Source organism: Rhinoraja longicauda, chromosome 15 (genome assembly GCF_053455715.1).
Source record: "Rhinoraja longicauda isolate Sanriku21f chromosome 15, sRhiLon1.1, whole genome shotgun sequence".
Classification (NCBI taxonomy): Eukaryota; Metazoa; Chordata; class Chondrichthyes; order Rajiformes; family Arhynchobatidae; genus Rhinoraja; species Rhinoraja longicauda.
This window is the reverse complement of record NC_135967.1, coordinates 1,131,705-1,154,223: the sequence shown is the minus strand read 5'-3', so window position 1 is coordinate 1,154,223 and position 22,519 is coordinate 1,131,705. Positions and strand designations below refer to the sequence as shown.

At 49.3% G+C, this 22,519-nt stretch overlaps 1 protein-coding gene across 1 annotated transcript in view; it reads right to left on the bottom strand.

Moving 5' to 3' along the window:
* Positions 1–22,519, bottom strand: part of eda (ectodysplasin A) — a 235,016-nt gene that overhangs the window by 51,160 nt on the left and 161,337 nt on the right. Inside the window, exon 3 of the mRNA XM_078412098.1 lies at positions 592–615. Within this exon, the coding sequence (XP_078268224.1) occupies positions 592–615 (24 nt within the window). The remainder of the gene's footprint in view (positions 1–591; positions 616–22,519) is intronic.

Genomic DNA, 22,519 nt, shown 5'->3' with positions numbered 1-22,519 from the left:
CTATCTCTCCCTCCTAACCCCATTCTCCTGCCTTCTCCCCATAACCTCTGATCAAGAATCTAGCTATCTCTGTCTTAAATATATCCACTGACTTGGCCTCCATAGCCTTCTGTGGCAAAGAATTCCACAGATTCACCACCCTCTGACTACAGAAATTCTTCCTCATCTCCTTCCTAAAAGAACGTCCTTTAATTCTGAGACAATGGCCTCTAATCCTAGACTCTCCCACATCCTCTCCACATCCACTCTATCCAAGCCTTTCACTATTCAGTACATTTCAATGTGGTCCCCCCTCATTCTTCTAAACTCCAGCGAGTACAGGCCCAGTGCTCATCATAAGTAAACCCACTCATTTTGGGAGCATTCTTGTAAACCTTCTCTGGACCATTTCCAGCGCTAGTACATCCTTCCTCAGATACGGTGCCCAAAATTGCTCACAATATTCCAAATGCGGCCTTACCAATGCCTTATGGAGCCTCAGCATTACATCCCTGTTTTTGTATTATGAATGTCAGGTGAATTCAGACTTTAGTTTCAGAGTTCCAAGCTCTGTGCTGAATATATCTCATAAAATAACTATTTTAATCTTACCTTTTCCTTTGCCTTTGTTTCTACCTAGAAAAGAAAACAAACCCAAATCAGAAAGAGAAGTTTTGTTTAACAGACTTTATATTGTAATTCCAATGGTTCTTTATTTAGCTGTTTCATACTTTGATACTTTATCATAATTTATATGATCACTTTCTAACACCCTTGACCATTGATATACTACCATCCGTGATGTGTGTGTGTCATAAGTGATAAGAGTAGAATTAGGCCATTCGGTCCATCATGTCTACTCCGCCATTCAATCATGGCTGATCTATCTTTCCCTCCTAACACCATTCTAGTGCCCCATATCCCCTGGCACCCGTACTGATCAAGAATTTTTCCTATCTCTGCCTTAAAACTTTGTGTGTGTGTGTGTGTGTGCATGGATATATATAAATATAACTGAGCTCTCGTAATTTTGTCCGGATTAAAGGGGTGGGAGGGACCATCAGTTACCAGAAAATCGGTGTTCAACCTGAAAGAAAAACATATATACAGGTGAACGCCTGTAATCCGTCCGGCCAAAGTGATGGGAGCCCAGCTGAAATTCCCCGAGTAGCCACAGATGGCGGTGTGCGTGGGAGTGCTCTTCTTTCAGGTGGTGTCCCTCCGCCATGAAAGAACCGCCGATGCTGTCAATCTTCTCTCCCAACTTTCGCAAAGACATTGCAGTCAACCCTCGTTTTCACCACCACCTTATAACATGTCGTACATGGCGGACAGACCTGCCGACCCATCCCCGACTCCCACCGTCTTCCCGGCTGTTTAGTCCCGGCTTACGGCCCCATTCCCGACTCGCAAGATGCACCGCCCGATGAAAAGACACAGAGTGCTGGAGTAATTCAGCGGGTCCGGATCTCTGGAGAAGGCGGATCGGTGGCCGATCCGGACCCTACCTCAGACTGATTCAGAGCTGATTTACTGCAGCACCTTGTGCCATTTCAGTTTAAAACTAGACATCAATGCCACTGGTCTGCACCAGTGAGCCCCTCTTCACTGGTCTGCACCAGTGAGCCCCTCTTCACTGGTCTGACCAGCGAGCCCCTCTTCACTGGTCTGCACCAGCGAGCCCCTCTTCACTGGTCTGCACCAGCGAGCCCCTCATCTCTGGTCTGACCAGTGAGCCCCTCTTCACTGATCTGACCAGTGAGCCCCTCTTCACTGGTCTGACCAGTGAGCCCCTCTTCACTGATCTGACCAGTGAGCCCCTCTTCACTGGTCTGACCAGTGAGCCCCTCTTCACTGATCTGACCAGTGAGCCCCTCTTCACTGGTCTGCACCAGTGAGCCCCTCTTCACTGGTCTGACCAGCGAGCCCCTCTTCACTGGTCTGCACCAGCGAGCCCCTCTTCACTGGTCTGACCAGCGAGCCCCTCTTCACTGGTCTGCACCAGCGAGCCCCTCATCTCTGGTCTGACCAGTGAGCCCCTCTTCACTGGTCTGCACCAGCGAGCCCCTCATCTCTGGTCTGACCAGTGAGCCCCTCTTCACTGGTCTGCACCAGCGAGCCCCTCATCTCTGGTCTGACCAGCGAGCCCCTCTTCACTGGTCTGCACCAGCGAGCCCCTCATCTCTGGTCTGACCAGTGAGCCCCTCTTCACTGGACTGACCAGTGAGCCCCTCTTCACTGGTCTGACCAGCGAGCCCCTCTTCACTGGTCTACACCAGCGAGCCCCTCTTCACTGGTCTGCACCAGCGAGCCCCTCTTCACTGGTCTGCATCAGGGAGCCCCTCTTCACTGGTCCACGCGGCCGTTGTTGCGGGTCATGACGTAGCTCCTAGGGGCCGCGCTTCCCTCAGTGTGCCCACACCGACAGGGCGAGCTCGGTCACCATGGGGCTCCCTCCCCTCTCACCTGCTGTCACTTCCAAGCTAGAGTATTTCAGCCACGATGGGGGTGGGGAGGAGGCAGCGGTGGAGGTGAGGGGGAGGGGTGAAGAGGGGGGAATGGGTGGGGAAAGGAGGGAAGGGGTTTGGGGGGTAGGGAGGAGGGGGCAGTGGCCTGAAGAAAGCACTGTCCCCAGGGGCTACAACATGAGCCGCAACAATTAGCACGTCAATTTATATTTTATATTTGTTTTATATTTTATATTTTATATTTGTTTCGTGCAATCCACGGTGCTCCAGAGGCACAGGAGGAGTGTCATTAATTAGTGGGCCAGGGGTGTATTGTTTCATTATCACCTGAACTCTGCTGGTACACATGACAATAAAACACTCTTGACTCTTGACTCCCTGATACCTCCTCTGCTGTCATGATGTACCAAGTGGTTTACTGACAGCGGACAGTTTTTTAAAATCAATTTGTATGCTGCAAAGAACCACGATCAGCATAAGGTGGACTAAATGATTTATTTTCTCTCTGGGTAATTTACAATCAAAGTTGTGAGGGCCCTAAGTATTATTTAATGAGTCAAGTAAACTCCAATCCTTTGTTCCAGTGCTTTGTTTAGTTTAGTTTAGAGATACAGCGCGGAAACAGGCCCTTCGGCCCACCGGGTCTGCACCGACCAGCGATCCCCGCATATTAACACTATCCTACACACACTAGGTATAATTTATATTCATACCAAGTCAATTAACCTACAAACCTGCACGTATTTGGAGTGTGGGAGGAAACTGAAGATCTCAGAGAAAACCCATGCAGATCACAGGGAGAATGTGCAAACTCTATACAGACAGCACCCGTAGTCGGGATGGAACCCGGGTCTCTGGTGCTACAAGCTCTGTAAGGCAGCAACTCTACCGCTGCGCCACCGTGCCGCCCTAACTGCATGTGACTGCTTGTCTTGAACTAATGAAAGGGTGATGTGGACTGTGTGTTTCTCCTTACTTTCCCCCTAACCTGTTGGACATCAAAGCGCTCGCATGGAAAGCCCTCAATAACATGGGGAAAATCTGGACGTCTCGGATGTCTATGGGTCTCAAACTGAGATTCTTCCATGCAACTGTATAGACAATATTATTATACGGGGGTGAGGCATGGACTCTCACTCAAGCACTGTCCATATCTCTCGATGGTGTCTACACCCAAATGCTCAGAAACGTTCAAAATGTCAGTTGGAGAGACCACACCACCAAACGCCCAGCTCTACGGGGAGATCTCACCTCTGACCGAGAAGATCAGTTGGAGAAGGGTGAGGCTCGCTGGTCATTGCCAGAAATACCAGCAAACAAGTAGTATAAGAAAATAACTGCAGATGCTGGTACAAATCGAAGGTATTTATTCACAAAATGCTGGAGTAACTCAACAGGTCAGGCAGCATCTTGGGAGAGAAGGAATGGGTGACGTTTCGGGTCGAGACCCTTCTTCAGACTGATGTCAGGGGGGCGGGACTAAGGAAGAATATAGGTGGAGACAGGAAGATGGAGGGAGAAGACCAAGCGCAGGCTCGGCGATCGCTTCGCTGAACACCTGCGCTCGGTCCGCACAGTAGCGCAGCGGTAGAGTTGCTGCTTTACAGCGAATGCAGCGCCGGAGACTCGGGTTCGATCCTGACTACGGGTGCTGCACTGTAAGGAGTTTGTACGTTCTCCCCGTGACCTGCGTGGGTTTTCTCCGAGATCTTCGGTTTCCTCCCACACTCCAAAGACGTACAGGTATGTAGGTTAATTGGCTGGGTAAATGTAAAAATTGTCCCTAGTGGGTGTAGGATAGTGTTAATGTACGGGGATCGCTGGGCGGCACGGACTTGGAGGGCCGAAAAGTCCTGTTTCCGGCTGTATATATATGATATGATATGATATGATATGATTAACCAAACTGATCTCCCAGTGGCCGAGAACTTCAACTCCACCTCCCATTCCCAATCTGACCTTTCTGTCATGGGCCTCCTCCAGTGCCATAGTGAGGCCCACCGGAAATTGGAGGAACAGCACCTCATATTTCGCCTGGGCAGTTTGCAGCCCAGTGGTATGAACATTGACTTCTCCCACTTTAGATAGATCCTCTATCCCTCCTGTTCCCTCCTGTCCCCTCCTCCTTCCCAGATCTCCCTCTATCTTCCTGTCTCCACCTATATCCTTCCTTTGTCCCGCCCCCCCTGACATCAGTCTGAAGAAGGGTCTCGACCCGAAACGTCACCCATTCCTTCTCTCCCGAGATGCTGCCTGACATGCTGAGTTACTCCAGCATTTTGTGAATAAATACCAGCAAACAAGGTTGTGCTGTGGGAACCCGCCCATGGAAGACTGAACCCGGGACCACCAAACACGACCATGCTGAAGACGTTGATGGAAGACGCACATGTAGAGACAAAAGAGGAGCCGGCCAGCTGTATGGAGGACAGAGATGTGTGGGGTGTCCATCACCGTGCCCGTCGCAAACCACCATCACTGCGCCACCAATGTTTTCAACGATTTTAATTCATTAAACTTTAAGCTCCTGTTGTTGCTAGCATGAGGTGAACCATAAAGTAAAATTAATTCCAAACAAATCTGAATTAATGAATAAAACATCTTGAACCAGCATGAGAGGCAAGGAGAGGGACTCAGGGTGGAAAGTCAAATTTATATTTTATATCATATGGAGAGTCCAAAAATATGTCAACGTACAATTCAGTTTACTTTATTGTCACGGGTACTACGGTATAGTGAAAAGCTTTTGTTTTTATTATATTGTATATTATAAAGTTTTACAATATACGCTTTTATGCACGCTTTCCACCTCTCAGGAAGTCTATTCCCTGCAACACAATGTTCCACTTTTCCAATCATTCCCGCTAACATTGCATCCCATGAATGACTTTAGCATACTCACATGCACATGGCCCATGCCAACTCAGTATAACATATAACATATAACAATATAACAACTACAGCATGGAAACAGGCCTGTCCGGCCCTACCAGTCTACGCCGACCATTCTCCCTGACCTAGTCTCATCTACCTGCACTCAGACCATAACCCTCCAATCCCCTCCTATCCATATACCTATCCAATTTAAACTTAAATAATAAAATCGAGCCAGCCTCCACCACTTCCACCGGAAGCCCATTCCATACAGCCACAACCCTCTGAGTAAAGAAGTTCCCCCTCATGTTACCCCTACACCTTTGTCCCTCAATTCTGAAGCTATGTCCCCTTGTTGGAATCTTCCCCCCTCTCAAAGGGAAAAGCCTACCCACGTCAACTCTGTCCGTCCCTCTCAAAATTTAAAAAACCTCTATCAAGTCCCCCCTCAACCTTCTACGCTCCAAAGAATAAAGACCCAACCTGTTCAACCTCTCTCTGTAGCCTAAGTGCTGAAACCCAGGCAACATTCTAGTAAATCTCCTCTGTACCCTCTCCATTTTGTCGACATCCTTCCTATAATTTGGCGACCAGAACTGCACACCATACTCCAGATTTGGCCTCACCAATGCCCTGTACAATTTCAACATTACATCCCAACTTCTATACTCGATGCTCTGATTTATAAAGGCAAGCATACCAAACGCCTTCTTCACCACCCTATCCACATGAGATTCCACCTTCAGGGAACAATGCACAGTTATTCCCAGATCCCTCTGTTCCACTGCATTCCTCAATTCCCTACCATTTACCCTGTACGTCCTATTTTGATTTGTCCTACCAAAATGCAGCACCTCACACTTATCAGCATTAAACTCCATCTGCCATCTTTCAGCCCACCCTTCCAAAAGGCCCAAGTCTCTCTGTAGACTTTGAAAATCTACCTCACTATCAACTACTCCACCTATCTTAGTATCATCTGCATATTTACTAATCCAATTTGCCACACCATCATCCAGATCATTAATGTAAATGACAAACAACAGTGGACCCAACACAGATCCTTGGGGCACTCCACTAGACACTGGCCTCCAACCTGACATACAATTGTCAACCGTTACCCTCTGGTATCTCCCATTCAGCCATTGTTGAATCCATTTTGCAACCTCACTATTAATACCCAACGATTTAACCTTCTTAATCAACCTTCCATGTGGAACCTTGTCAAATGCCTTACTGAAGTCCATATAGACAACATCCACAGCCTTGCCCTTATCAATTTCCCTGGTAACCTCTTCAAAAAATTCAAGAAGATTAGTCAAACATGACCTTCCAGGCACAAATCCATGTTGACTGTTTCTAATCAGGCCTTGATTATCCAAATAATTATATATATTGTCCCTAAGTATCTTTTCCATTAATTTTCCCACCACAGACGTCAAACTAATAGGTCTATAATTGCTAGGTTTACTTTTAGAACCTTTTTTAAACAAAGGCACAACATGCGCAATGCGCCAATCTTCCGGCACCATCCCTGTTTCTAATGACGTTTGAAATATTCCCGTCATAGCCCCTGCTATTTCTGCACTAACTTCCCTCAATGTCCTAGGGAATATCCTATCAGGACCTGGAGACTTATCCACTTTTATATTCTTCAAAAGTGTCCGTACCTCCTCTTCTTTAATCCTCCTAATTTCCATCACTACTCTACTTGTTTCGCTTACCTCACATAATTCAATATCCTTCTCCTCGGTAAATACCGAAGAAAAGAAATTGTTTAATATCTCCCCCATTTCGTCCGGCTCAGCACATAGCTGTCCACTCTGACTCTCTAATGGACCAATTTTATCCCTCACTATCCTTTTGCTATTGACATATCTGTAGAACCCCTTGGGGTTTACTTTTACATTACTTGCCAAAGCAGCCTCATATCTTTTTTTCGCTTTTTTAATTTCCTTTTTAAGATTCCTTTTACATTCTTTATATTCCTCAAGAACCTCATTTACTCCCTGCCGCTTATATTTATTGTATATCTCCCTCTTTTTCCGAACCAAGTGTCCAATTTCCCTGGAAAACCATGGCTCTTTCAAATTATTATTCTTTCCTTTCCACCGAACAGGGACATAAAGACTCTGTACTCTCAAAATTTCACCTTTAAATATCCTCCATTTCTCTATTATATCCTTTTCATAAAACAACAATTTCCATTTCACTCCTTTTAAATCCTTTCTCATCTCCTCAAAATTAGCCTTTCTCCAATCCAAAATCTCAACCCTTGGTCCAGATTTGACCTTCTCCATAATGATATTGAAACTAATGGCATTATGATCACTAGACCCAAAGTGCTCCTCAACACATACCTCCGTCACCTGACCCATCTCATTTCCTAACAGGAGGTCCAACACTGCCCCTTCTCTGGTAGGCACCTCTACGTATTGCTGCAAAAAACTATCCTGCACACATTTTACAAACTCCAAACCATCCAGCCCTTTAACAGAATGTGATTCCCAGTCTATATACGGAAAATTGAAATCACCCACAATCACCACTCTGTGCTTACTACTAATATCTGCTATCTCCTTACATATTTGCTCTTCCAATTCTCGTTCCCTATTTGGCGGTCTATAATACACCCCTATAAGTGTTGCTAAACCTTTCTCATTTCTGAGTTCCACCCAAACAGCCTCCTTAATCGAGCCTTCTAGTCTGTCCTGCCAAAGCACTGCTGTGATATCCTCCCTGACAAGCAATGCAACACCCCCACCTCTTGCCCCTCCGATTCTATCACATCTGAAACAATGAAATCCTGGAATATTTAATTGCCAATCGCAACCCTCCTGCAACCATGTTTCACTGATCGCCACAACATCATACTTCCAGATGTCAATCCAGGCTCTAAGCTCATCCACCTTTCTTACAATGCTCCTAGCATTAAAATATACACATTTAAGGGACCCATCATTTCTTATTCTCAGTTTATTTCTTTTCCCTTCTTTCTCTCCTACATATTGGGTCTGAGTGTTTCCCTTTTCTGCCTCCTGCCTCACACACTGCCTATTAGCTATCTGTGTTTGAGTCCCTCCCCCCAACCGTACTAGTTTAAAGTCTCCGCAGTTATTTTAGCAAATCTCCCCGCCAGGATATTGGTTCCCCTCGGGTTCAGATGCAACCCGTCCTTTTTGTACAGGTCATACTTCCCCCAGAAGAGGTCCCAATGATCCAGAAACTTGAAACCCTGCTCCCTGCACCAGTTCCTCAGCCACGTATTTATCCTCCACCTCACTCCATTCCTATTCTCACTATCGCGTGGCACAGGCAGTAAGCCTGAGATTATTACTTTGGAAGTCCTTTTTTTTAAACTCTCTTCCTAGCCCCCTGAATTCTCCTTTCAGGACCTCTTCCCTTATCCTACCTATATTGTTGGTACCTATATGTACCACGACCTCTGGCTCCTCTCCCTCCCCTTTCAGGATATCCTGGACACGCTCAGACACATCCCGGACACCGGCACCAGGGAGGCAAACCACCATCCGGGTCTCCCGACTGCGTCCACAGAAACGCCTATCTGACCCCCTCACTATAGAGTTCCCTATTACTACTGCTCTCCTCTTCCTTTCCCTACCCCTCTGAGCAACAGGGCCGGACTCCTTGCCAGAGGCCCGGGCACCGTCGTTGCCCCCAGGTAGGCTGTCCCCCCCCAACAGTACTTAAACAGGAGTACTTATTTCCAAGGGGTACAGCCACCGGGGTACTCCCTAGTCCCTGCCTCCGTTCCTTGCCCCCCCTAACAGTGACCCACTTGTCTACCTCCCGTGGTCTAGGAGTGACCACCTCCCTGTAACTCCTATCTATAACCTCCTCACTCTCCCTGATCAGACGGAGGTCATCAATCTGCCGCTCCAGGTTCCTAATACGGTCCCTTAGGAGCCCCATCTCGTCACACCTGGCGCAGATGTGGATGTCTGGAAGACTATCAGACTCCCAGATTCCCCACATCTGACACCCAGAACAAAAAACTGCCCTGGCAGTCATACTCTCCAAACAAAGCCCCGCGCTCGGTTACTAAACCTACCGCCCGGCCGCTACTCCAACCGCTCCAACCGCCCACCCAAAAGAACTGAGTGATCTCCTGGGAGAGGCGAAAAACCGGATAAAAAACCCAGGCCAATTTGGGAAAAAATCCGGGAAATTCCTCTCCGACCCCAAGCTAGGCGATCGAAACTAGTCCGGGAGATCACACAGGTCTTACTCCTTACTATCCCCACACAATCCCCACACAATCCCCACACACTACTTCCCAAGCAACACAGCTAGGTGCTGCTTGCTACTGCTGCTTGCTGCTGCTGCTACTGCTGCTACTGCTGATTGCTGCTGCTACTGCTGATTGCTGCTGCTGCTACTGCTGATTGCTGCTGCTGCTGCTACTGCTGATTGCTCATGGTCTTCATTTTTATTCACTCACGGTATGTTTCACTGTACATAACTATTCAAAGCCAATTCAGAGACATCAGGAAAAATCATAATGATATGGCGAGTCTGGAAACTTGTTCTTTGATGAAGAAGTTTATTGCGACAGCAATATTCGATTACAAAGTTTTCTTAAGTTATCAGACAACCATTAAAACTCACTGTCCTCTTCGAAGACGTCTTCTAACTAACTCTTTTCGGGCGCCAAAAGCGCACATGACAACGCTGTCCAATCAGCGATGTCGCTCTCTGGACCAATCCCTACGGTCGCGCCCACACGTGACCTTGCTGGCCAATCTGAGGGTTCGACCGACTAGGACCACTCTCTATGGTCGCTACATGACCCCCCCCAGAAACCGAGGTACGGAACCTAGCAGGGAGCCGGATTTCACGACCAGAACGAGTAAGGAGAGGGGCAGCCTGAACCACAGGAGCAGGGGACTCCAGACTTGGTGGAACTGCCGGCGCGGGGGGTCCTGGACTGATCAGAACTGCCGGAGGCTGGCCTCTCCTAGGTGGTTGGCCGACCAGGACTGGTTGGTCCGGATCCAAGTGTGCAGGTTTAAGCCTGGACACCGAGACGAGCTCACTCCTGCCGCCCACGTCTAAGGTGAAGGTAACCGTCCCCTTACGCAAAACCCGGAACGGCCCTTCATAGACCCTCTGCAACGGGGCACGATGGGCATCCTTTCGCAAAAATACAAACTCACAGTCCTTCAGGGCAGGCGGTTCGTGTACCATGGGACACCCATGACGTGAAGTCGGAACTGGGGCCAGGGAACCCACCCGTGCCCGGAGCGATGCTAAGACTGATGGGACTGGAAGCAGCTGGCCGGAGGGGTCCGGAAGCAAATCCCCAGGTACTCTAAGTGTCGAGCCATATACTAGCTCCGCGGACGAAGCACCGAGATCCTGCTTAGGAGCAGTCCGGATGCCCAGAAGGACCCAGGGGAGTTGGTCTACCCAGTCCGGGCCTTCTAGCCTCGCACTGAGGGCCGCCTTGAGTTGACGGTGGAACCTCTCTACAAGCCCATTTGCCTGGGGGTGGTATGCTGTAGTGTGTTGTAACCGGGAACCGTACAGCTCTGCTAGAGTGGCCCAGAGGGACAAAGTAAACTGCGGCCCCCTGTCGGTGGTAATAACCGCCGGAACCCCGAAACGTGCTACCCAATGGAGGGCCAAAGTCCTGGCACAAGAGGCAGCAGAGGTATCGGACAATGGGAAAGCCTCTGGCCACCGGGTGAACCGATCCACCACTGTGAGGAGATGGGTGTAGCCCTGGGAGGAAGGCAAGGGCCCGACTAAATCCACGTGAATGTGGAAAAAACGGACCGCTGGGACCTCAAACTCCTGTACGGGGGGCTGGACATGGCGCTGGACTTTAGCGGTCTGGCAGGGAACGCAGGAACGGGCCCAAACCGCTATCTGTTTACGCAGACCATGCCAGACAAACCGAGCGGCTACTAACGCAGAGGTGGAGCGGATGGACGGGTGCGCCAGCCCGTGAATGGCATCGAAAACCCGGCGCTGAAGGGAGGGCGGCACTACCGGCCTGGGACGGGGAAGGGAAACATCACACCAGACTTTTGTGCCTTCCGACCCGCAGGCTACCTGAGCCAACTTCAATCCCGAAGTGGTGGACTGGTATGCCGAGGCGGTATCCGCCAGAAGCTGTGCCTCCGCAAGCTCCTGGGGATCCACCTCGCAGTCCACCGCCGAAATGGGGGAAAAAGCAGGCCGAGACAGGGCGTCAGCAACGGCATTAAGCTTACCCACGACATGACGGACATCGGTGGTAAATTCGGAGATGGCAGTCAGGTGCCGCTGCTGGCGGGCCGACCATCGGTCGGACAATTTGAAAAATGCAAAAGTTAATGGTTTATGGTCCGTAAAGGCCACAAATGGGCGGCCTTCAAGGAAATACCTGAAATGACGAACAGCTAAATAGAGGGCCAGAAGCTCTCGGTCAAATGCGCTATACTTCAGCTCGGCAGAACTCAGTTGCCGGCTGAAAAACGCCAAGGGCTGCCAAAGGCCGCCGACCTGCTGCTCCAAAACCCCACCCACCGCCACGTCAGACGCATCAACCGTCAGGGCCGTGGGGGCGGAGGGGCTCGGGTGGACCAACATGGTGGCGTCTGCCAAGGCTGCCTTAGCTGCTGTAAAAGCCGACTCTGCGGCCGGGGACCATATCAACTCTACAGGTTTACCCGCAAGGCACTGGAAAAGCGGGCGCATGACCCGCGCAGCTGCCGGGACGAACCTATGGTAGAAGTTAACCATACCTACGAACTCCTGCAGCCCTTTCACTGTGGTGGGCCTGGGAAATGCCCGGATAGCCTCCACCTTCTCGGGCAAAGGGGTGGCGCCGGCAGGGGTGATTCTGTGCCCTAAAAAATCGAGAGAAGGGAGGCCGAATTGACACTTGGAGGGTTGGATAATGAGCCCGTGGTCTTGGAGCCGCTGGAATACAGTCCGCAAGTGGACCTGGTGTTCCTGCACTGAGGGGCTGGCGACCAGGATGTCATCTAAATAAATAAACACAAAGGGTAAACCCCGACCCACACGGTCCATCAGTCGCTGGAAAGCCTGTGCCACGTTCTTTAAACCAAAAGGCATGCGCAACCATTCAAACAACCCGAACGGAGTGATCGTGGCAGTTTTTGGTATGTCCTTCGGCCGCACAGGAATCTGGTGGTATCCTCGTATCAAGTCGATCTTGGAGAACACCACGTCACCTTCCAGCCCAGACGAGAAGTCCTGCAGGTGCGGTATGGGGTAGCGATCAGCCGTGGTGACAGCATTGAGACGCCGATAATCGCCACATGGTCTCCACCCCCCAGATGCCTTGGAGACCATATGCAACGTCGAGGCCCACGGGCTGTCAGACTGACGGACAATGCCCATTTCCTCCATCTTCCTAAATTCCGCCCGCGCCACCACCAGTTTGTCGGGCGGTAGCCTCCGGGCCCGAGCGAAAACGGGAGGGCCCTCGGTGCGGATGTGGTGGACCACGCCGTGCTTGGCCGAAGGGGCGTCGAAACGCTGGATGAGCAGCTCTGGAAACTCCGCCAGGACCTCAGCATACGAGTCGGGGGCCGCGACGACGGCCTGGACAGTAGGGCTGGGCGGGGAGGCGATTGTCGGAGCGACGGGCTCATCGCTGGCGGAGGGTCGGAGGTCGTTACCGCGGACATCGGGGACCAGTGAAAAGGCCCAGAGAAAATCTGCGCCTAGGATCGCTTGTCTGACGTCTGCTATAATGAATGGCCATTCGTATGTGCGGTGGCCTAAAACAAGGGACATCTTTCGCGTACCAAATGTGCGGATGGGGCTGCCATTAACCGCGATGAGGGTAGGACCTGTCTTACCCGATCTGGTCTCAAGGTCGGTCGGCGGCACTATACTGACAATGGCTCCCGTGTCCACCAAAAATTCTGTGTCCGTGAATCGGTCTCGGACGTAGAGGCGTCGGTTCTGGCCAATCGCAACTGCCCCTATGTACGATCGGCCGAGGCATTTCCCACGAAAGTACAAGGTGAACGGCAGTTGCGGGATTCCCCACCCCATCGTAGATGATAATAGCACCAGCCGCGCTTGTGCGGATCCTTTTGGCGGGCTTTTGGAGAAATGGCGGGAGACGCGGCGCCATCTTGATGTCGCTGTGGCATGGTCACTGATGTCGAGACCTTGTTGATCGAACCGCTTCCTTTCGATTTGGACGCCATGAGCGCATCAGCTTTTCCTGCATATGCCTCGGGGTCCTTAAAAGAACAATCCGTGAGCATAAGTCTGACATCTTCGGGGAGCTTCTCTCGGAATGCCTGCTCGAACATGAGGCAATCCGTATGTTCACCTTCTAACGTTAGCATCTCAGCCATGAGAACGGACGGCAGCCGATCTCCGAGATCCGGTAGGTGCAGAAGTTTTTTAGCTCGGTCATGCCTATGGAACCCGAAGGTTCGTAGTAACAGTGCCTTCATGGCCTCGTACTTGTCTTCCGCGGGAGGTTTAACGATGAACCGCATCACGCGTGTGGTCGTCTCCGGCGATAGAGCGCTGACGAGGTAGTAGTATTTCGTCGCATCTGCCGAGATGTTTCTTAAATGAAACTGGGCTTCGGTGTGGACAAACCAAGATTGTGGTTGATGTGTCCAAAACGACGGAAGGTGAACGCTGACCGCGCTTAGTTCCGGTGTGCCAGGCGCAGCAGTCAACAACGGGGCGTCGTGTTCGCTCATGGTCGGTGATCGCCCAGATCACGTCGGGGTCACCAATATGGCGAGTCTGGAAACTTGTTCTTTGATGAAGACGTTTATTGCGACAGCAATATTCGATTACAAAGTTTTCTTAACAAGTTATCAGACAACCATTAAAACTCACTGTCCTCTTCGAAGACGTCTTCTAACTAACTCTTTTCGGGCGCCAAAAGCGCACATGACAACGCTGTCCAATCAGCGATGTCGCTCTCTGGACCAATCCCTACGGTCGCGCCCACGTGACCTTGCTGGCCAATCTGAGGGTTCGACGACTAGGACCACTCTCTATGGTCGCTACAATGATGTCTATATTTTAAAGAACGTCAAAAGGTTTAGAAACATAGAAAATAGGTGCAGAAGGAGACCATTTGGCCTTTCGAGCTAGCACCGCCATTCATTGTGATTATGGCTGATCATCCACAATCAGTAACCCGTGTCTGCTTTCTCCCCATATCCCTTGATTCCACTAGCCCCTAGAGCTCTATCTAACTCTCTTTTAAATTCATCCAGTGAATTGGCCTCCACTGCCTTCTGTGGTCAGGTGGGAACCCAGTCGTTGTGTGAAATGATCACCCAGTCTGCGGTTGGTCTCGCCAATATATAGGAGTCTATTGCCTAGACAACAGACAATAGGTGCAGGAAGAGGCCATTCAGCTCTTCGCGCCAGCATCGTCATTCACTGTCATCATGGCTGATCATCCACAATCAGTACCCCGTTCCTGCCTTCTCCCCATATCCTTTGACTGCACTATCTTGAAGAGCTCTATCTAACTCTCTCTTGAAAGCATCAAGAGAATTGGCCTCCACTTCCTTCTGATGCAGAGAGCTCCACAGATTCACAATTCTCTGGGTGAAAAAGTTCTTCCTCATCTCCGTTCTAAATGGCCTACTCCTTATTCTTAAACTGTGGCCCCTGGTTCTGGACTCCCCCAACATCGGGAACATGTTTCCTGCCTCTAGCCTGTCCAATCCCTTAATAATCTTATATGTTTCAATAAGATCCCCTCTCGTTCTTCTAAATTCCAGTGTATACAAGCCTAGTCGCTCCATATTAACTTTAGGCATATGGTTTCTGCTGTGTTTATTCTTTTTCTAAAGCTGTTTGGCTTGGATAAAAACAAAGCAGGATCTCCATAATGCAGCCTGGTAGGTCCCATCCCATCATGTATACCAGGAGGTTGAAGAGGTGGGTGGTAGCTGGACAACCTATTCCATTCTGAGATGTGCAGATCATAACTGGGACAAGGCAGCTGAGAATTCCAGGCTAACATTTTTCCATCTGAAAAAATGCTGGCGAGGCATTTGATAACAAAAATCTGGAAACACATTAGAGAAGTCCATTTCAAGAAATAACAGTGGGAATATTTAAGGAGCATATTGTAGATCTTACCGCTTTAATGGCATCAGTATAAAAATACTGCAGTTGTGGGGGATCTGTTTTAATTTCAAAGCAATTTTCAACCTTCAGTTGACAGGCACAAAGGTTAATCATATCATATCATATCATATCATATATATACAGCCGGAAACAGGCCTTTTCGGCCCACCAAGTCCGTGCCGCCCAGCAATCCCCGCACACTAACACTATCCTACACCCACTAGGGACAATTTTTACCTTTACCCAGCCAATTAACCTACATACCTGTACGTCTTTGGAGTGTGGGAGGAAACCGAAGATCTCGGAGAAAACCCACGCAGGTCACGGGGAGAACGTACAAACTCCTTACAGTGCAGCACCCGTAGTCAGGATCGAACCTGAGTCTCCGGCGCTGCATTCGCTGTAAAGCAGCAACTCTACCGCTGCGCTACCGTGCCGCCGGTCTGTGCTTGTGGAGTGAGGCTGGAGTAATTGAGTTAATTGTGAGACCACAGAAAGTTAAAGGGCCAAAAATCTCTCTCGTGTGCCAGCAAAGCATAGTTGCTGAGGGAAACTCTTCACAAAAGAAAAATTAACAACAGAAGCCTTCTGTGAACTTGATCCAGATTTCACCAGGTGACTGACCTTTATGGGCAGTGACTACCAATATATGTCATGTTAGATAACCAAGCATCTATCAACATTACTGGAACACTGTGGGGAAGGAAGGTCGACTGATTCCAACGCTGGTTTACAATATCTGAATGTTGGACTGACTGCACCATAATAGTTACTTCGCACGAGTAACTGTACCTTTAGTGCTTGTAAGAATAAATCTTTCAATTTCAGTGTTTTATTGTCGTGTGTCCCAGATACAACAATGAAATTCTTACTTGCAGCAGCACAACAGAATATGTACACATAGTACACTGTAAACAATATAATAAACAAGAGAAAATAAAAGTTCAGTGTGTATATATACGTACTCACAAATACACATATACACACACATACACAGATCAGCCAAAACATTATGACCTGATGAGCCAAAACATTATGACCACCTGCCTATATGCTGTTGGTCCTCTGTGTGCAGCCCCATACGCAGCAGGGTGCGATGCACTGTGTATTGTGACACATTCCTCCCGTGACCACCATTAACATTTTCTGTGACTTGTGCCACAGTCGACCTTTTGTCGGTTCGGACCAGACGGGATAGCCTTCGTTGCCCTCGCGCATCGATGAGCCTTGGGCTCCTAACACCCTGTCGCCGGTTTGTGGTTTGTCCCTCCTCGGACCACTGTCGGTAGGTACTCACCACTGCTGACCGGGAGCACCCCACAAGCCTTGCCGTTTCAGAGATGCTCTGACCCAGTCGTCTGGCCATAACAATTTGGCCCTTGTCAAAGTCGCTCAGGTCTTTATTCCTGCCCATTTCTCCTGCATCCAACACATCAACTTCAAGAACTGACTGTTCACTTGCTGCCTAATATATCCCACCCCTTGACAGGTGCCATTGTAACAAGATAATCAATGTTATTCATTTCACCTGTCAGTGGTCATAATGTTTTGGCTCATCGGTGTATATATATATCACACACACACACACACACACATATATATATACACGCACACACACACACACATATATATATAGTGTAAGAAAATAACTGCAGATGCCGGTACAAATCGAAGGTATTTATTCACAAAATGCTGGAGTAACTCAGCAGAGCAGGCAGCATCTCAGGAGAGAAGGAATGGGTGACGTTTCGGGTTGAGACCCTTCTTCAGACATCAGTCGACCCGAAACGTCACCCATTCCTTCTCTCCAAGATGCTGCCTGACCTGCTGAGTTACTCCAGCACATATATATATATATATATATATATTTATATATACCCACACACACATATATATGCACACACACATACATATATACACACACACACACATATATACACACACACACATATATATATATACACTCACACACACACACACATATATACACACACACACACATATATATACACACACACATGTATACACACACACACACACACACACACATATATACACACACACATATATATATATATACACTCACACACACACACACACATATATACACACACACACATATATACACACACACACACATATATACACACACACACACACATATATACACACACACACACACATATATACACACACACACACACATATATATATACACTCACACACACACACACACACACATATATATATATACACATACACAGGTGCACACATACGCTCACACAAAAAAAAACAGCAATCCGACAACAGAATTCCGCTCACTAGGACAACAGTATTGTTGTGGCCGTTTGGCGGACAACCATCCAAAGGACTGATATCTGCATTTTCTTCATTATTCCATGTATTTCACCAAGCAGGATTTTACTGTTGATTCATTATACAAGTTTAAGACCAAGGTTGTAAGCAGATGACATGATGCCAGTGGCCAATTTTGGTGGCCAGTCCTGCCCACCTCACCAGTGCCACCATAATGCCTTCTCCCTAATCCAGCTGTTGACCACCAGGTCTCAGTCCTGAGTCCCAGCAGACAATCTGATCTAAAGAGCCAGCTTAACAGAAGCTGTGGATATCCTCCTGCCCATAAAGTTATGGCCACAAAGATTTGGTACACACTGTGTGATATGTCAATATTTCAAGGGTAGCATGGTGGCGTAGCAGTAGAGCTACTGCCTTACAGTGCCCGAGACCAGGGTTTGATCCTGACCACGTGTGGTGTCTGTACAGAGTTTGTACGTTCTCCCCGTGACCTGCGTGGGTTTTTTCTGAGATCTTCGGTTTCCTCCCACACTCCAAAGATGTACAGGTTTGTAGGTTAATTGGCTTGGTGTAATAGTAAATTGTCCCTAGTGTGTGACTAGGATAGTGTGAGTATGCGGGGATCACTGGTCGGTGCGGACCCGGTGGGCTGAAGGGCCTGTTTCCGTGCTGTATGTCTAAACTAAATGAAACTAAGCTATACATGTGGTATTGCAGCCTTGTCAAGCTCAAAGGTGACCTGTGGTTTTTACTGCATAATGTTTCTCCAGTCACTAAATGGTTGTGAAGGTGGTCTAGCAGGCAATCAAACTAGGTATGCTGCTGTGGGAAACAACCTCACAGTCACTGAAATCAAGCAAGTCGTTGGATGCTCCTTCCCCACGCAGACATGATGTACAGATATACTCGGCTCGGCCTCATCAGTTGTGTGTGTGAGACCTGGCTTTGATGAAAGAACTGCTGACTGCTTCCAGGTGCTGCAACATCCCAGCCAGTTGATATAGATGGTGTTGTCAGTAGGGATGCCAACTTCCTCACTCCCAAATACAGGACAAGGTGACGTCACCACCCCGCGCCCCACGTGATCTCACCCAGCCAGCGGCTAAGAGCTCCCGCTCCACCAATGATGGCCACTTGGGCCAGGAAGCGGGTTGCTACGCAACCTCCGTTAGGCGGCCCCCGGGCCTCCGGACCTAGACTGTCCGGAGCTAAAATGTCGGAAACCTAGAGTGTCTAGACCTAAACTGTCGGATCCTACAACGTCGAGGCCTACAGCGGCTCCCGGGCCTACAGTGTCGGGGCCTAGAGTGCCCGGGCCAACAGTGCCCCCCGGGCCTATTACAGGACAAGGGCGATCCCATACAGGACAAACCAATTTAGCCCAAAATTCGGGATGTCCCGGCTAATACGGGACAGTTGGCAACCCTAGTTGTCTATGCGGCTAAACGATCTGGTGGACACAACGGCTTGTTGAATGCACAAGGTGTTGCCGATGCTGTAATCTGGAGCAGAACAAATTGCTGCAGGGGGCGGCACGGTGGTGCAGCGGTAGAGTTGCTGCCTTACAGCGCATGCAGCGCCGGAGACCCGGGTTCGTTCCTGACTACGGGTGCTGTCTGTACGGAGTTTGTACGTTCTCCCCGTGACCTGCGTGGGTTTCTTCCGACACCTTTAATTTCCTCCCACACTCCAAAGACGTACAGGTTTGTAGGTTAATTGGCTTGGTATAAATTAAATTGTCCCTAGTGTGTAGGACAGTGTTAATGTGCGGGGATCGCTGGTCGGTGTAGACTCGGCGAGCCAAAGGGCCTGTTTCCGCGCTGTATCATCTTGAAACTAAAAAAGATGGAGCAGCATTTGTGAGGAGAAAGCAATTGTGGATGCTATGGATCGAGAGGTTGCATCAGGACCTAATGATTTGGGCCTCGACTCAAAGCAGCAATAATTCCTCCTGCAGTAGATCCTCCGGAAGGTTCAAGGAGGGAGGTCTGTGATCAGCACCCTCCAAAGACGTACAAGTTTGTTGGTTAATTGGCTTGGCATAAATGTAAATAGTACCTAGTGTGTGTAGGATAGTGTTAATGTGCGGGGATTGCTGGTCGGTGCGGACTTGGTGGGCCGAAGGGCCTGTTTCCACACTGTATCTCTAAACTAAACTAAACAAAATGACGTTTTGCATCAGGATCCTTCTTCAAGGTTTGATGTTTCTTCACAGATGCTGCCTGACCCCCTCGGAGTTCATTTTTGCTCAAGATTTCAGCATCTTTTAACTTGTGTCTCCAAGATGAAAGAATGCAGAAGAGGTTTACCAGAACGCTATCTGGATTAGATGGTGTAGATTAGATTACAAGAAGTAGGACTAACCTGGATTGTTTTCTCTGAAGTGTCAGAGTGGGAATGAGGGGAGATCTGATAGAAGTATGTAAAATTATGAGGCACAGGTAACGAGATGATTAAAATATTGCTTTATTCTAGTAACTGCTGTGTTATCGACATCTTTGGTAATGAACCTTATTGAAAATTCCTTGTGTTTAAATATGTTGGCCTTAAAAAACCCGAGAGAAAAATCTCCCTCCATTGCTGGGACATGACGGACTTGCCTCTGGATCCATTTTATTTTTTGGTGGAAAAAGGGAGCAGTTCGAAACTGCAGTAAATCCGATGGCAGCTGAACTCAAGCATGAAGGTCTTGTCAGAAGAACCAAAATTGCTAATAATTCTCCGAAAATTGGACAATTGCTTCTTCCTTTTTTTATACTACTAATAGACGACACGAGTTGTACAGCTGTTTCACATTTTGCAACTCAGAGCACTTTGCTTAAAGTACTTAGGATTAAGCTTTTTCGTCTGTGGAGAATTATGGAAGGAAAAGGTTCCACAGCAGGATATCAAGATTAAGTGAATCAAATAGGTTCTTGTAGCGACCATAGAGAATGGTCCAGGTCGTCGAACCCTCGGATTGGCCAGCGAGGTCACGTGTGAACGCGACCATGGGGATTGGTCCAGGGAGCGACATCGCTGATTGGCCAGAGATGTCATGTGCGCGTTTGGCGCCCGAAATAGTTAGTTCGGCGAAGTCTTCGAAGAAGACAGTAAGTTTTTGATGGTTGTCCTTTACCTTGTTGTTTAACTCTGTATTCGAATATTGCGGCTGCAATAAACTTCTTCTGCAACCAACAAGTTTCCGGACTCGCCATATTGGTGACCCCGACGTGATCTGGACGATCACCGACTATGCAGGGACCCGACGCCTCGTCGGCGATGGCCGCGCCGGGCACACCGGAGTCAAGCGCGGTAAGCGTTCACCTTCCGTGGTTTTGGACGCACGCACCGCAATCTTGGTTTATACACACCGAAGCTCAATTTCATATAAAGAAGATATCGGATGACTCCACGAGGTATTACTACCTCGTCAGCGCTCTATCATCGGAGACGACCACGCGCGTGATGCGGTTCATCGTTAATCCACCTGCGGAAAGCAAGTACGAGGCCTTGAAGAAAGTATTACTGCGAACCTTCGGGTTTAATAAGCATGGTGGTGCGGCAAGACTTCTGCACCTACCGGATCTTGGAGACCGACTGCCTTCCGTCCTCATGTCCGAAATGATGATGCTAGCCGGTGAGCATACGGATTGCCCTATGTTCGAACAGGCATTCCGCGAGAAGCTTCCTGAGGATGTCCGACTGCTGCTCACGGATTGTTCTTTTAAGGACCCCGAAGCATATGCAGCGAAAACGGACGCGCTCATAGCGGCTAAAAACAAGGCAAAGGACCAGGCAAGCGGTTCGATCAACAAGGTCTCGACATCAGTGACCACGCCACAGCGACGGCAAGATGGCGCCACGTCTCCCGCCAATTCTCCGAAAGCCTGCCAAAAAGATCCGCACAAGCGCGGCTGGTGCTATTATCACCTACGATGGGGTAGCGAATCCCGCAACTGCCGCTCACCTTGTACCTTCGCGGGAAATGCCTCGGCCGATCGTACATAGGGGCAGTTACGATTGGCCAGAACCGGCGCCTCTATGTCCATGATCGATTCACGGACACAGAATTTTTGGTGGACACGGGAGCCATCGTCAGTATAGTGCCGCCGACCGACCTCGAAACCAGATCGGGTAAGACAGGTCCCACCCTCATCGCGGTTAATGGCAGCCCAATTCGCACTTTCGGTATACGGAAGATGTCCCTTGTGTTAGGCCTCCGCACGTACGAATGGCCATTCATCATAGCCGACGTCAAACAAGCGATCTTGGGAGCAGATTTTCTCTGGGCTTTTTCACTGGTCCCTGATGACCGCGGTAACGACCTCCGACCCTCCGCCGAAGATGAGCACGTCGCTCCGACAATCGCCTCCTCGCCCAGCCCTACTGTCCAGGCCATCGTCGCGGCTCCCGACTCGTATGCTGAGATTCTGGCGGAGTTTCCAGAGCTGCTCATTCAACGTTTCGACACGTCTTCGGCCAAGCACGGCGTGGTCCATCACATCCGCACCGAAGGCCCTCCTGTTTTCGCTCGGGCCAGGAGGCTACCGCCAGACAAACTGGTGGTGGCACGGGCAGAGTTCAGGAAGATGGAGGAAATGGGAATTGTTCGTCAGTCTGACAGCCCGTGGGCCTCGCCGTTACATATGGTCTCCAAGGCATCTGGGGGGTGGAGACCATGTGGCGATTATCGGCGTCTCAATGCTGTCACCACGGCTGATCGCTACCCCATACCGCACCTACAGGACTTTTCATCTGGGCTGGAAGGAGCGGTGGTGTTCTCCAAAATCGATTTG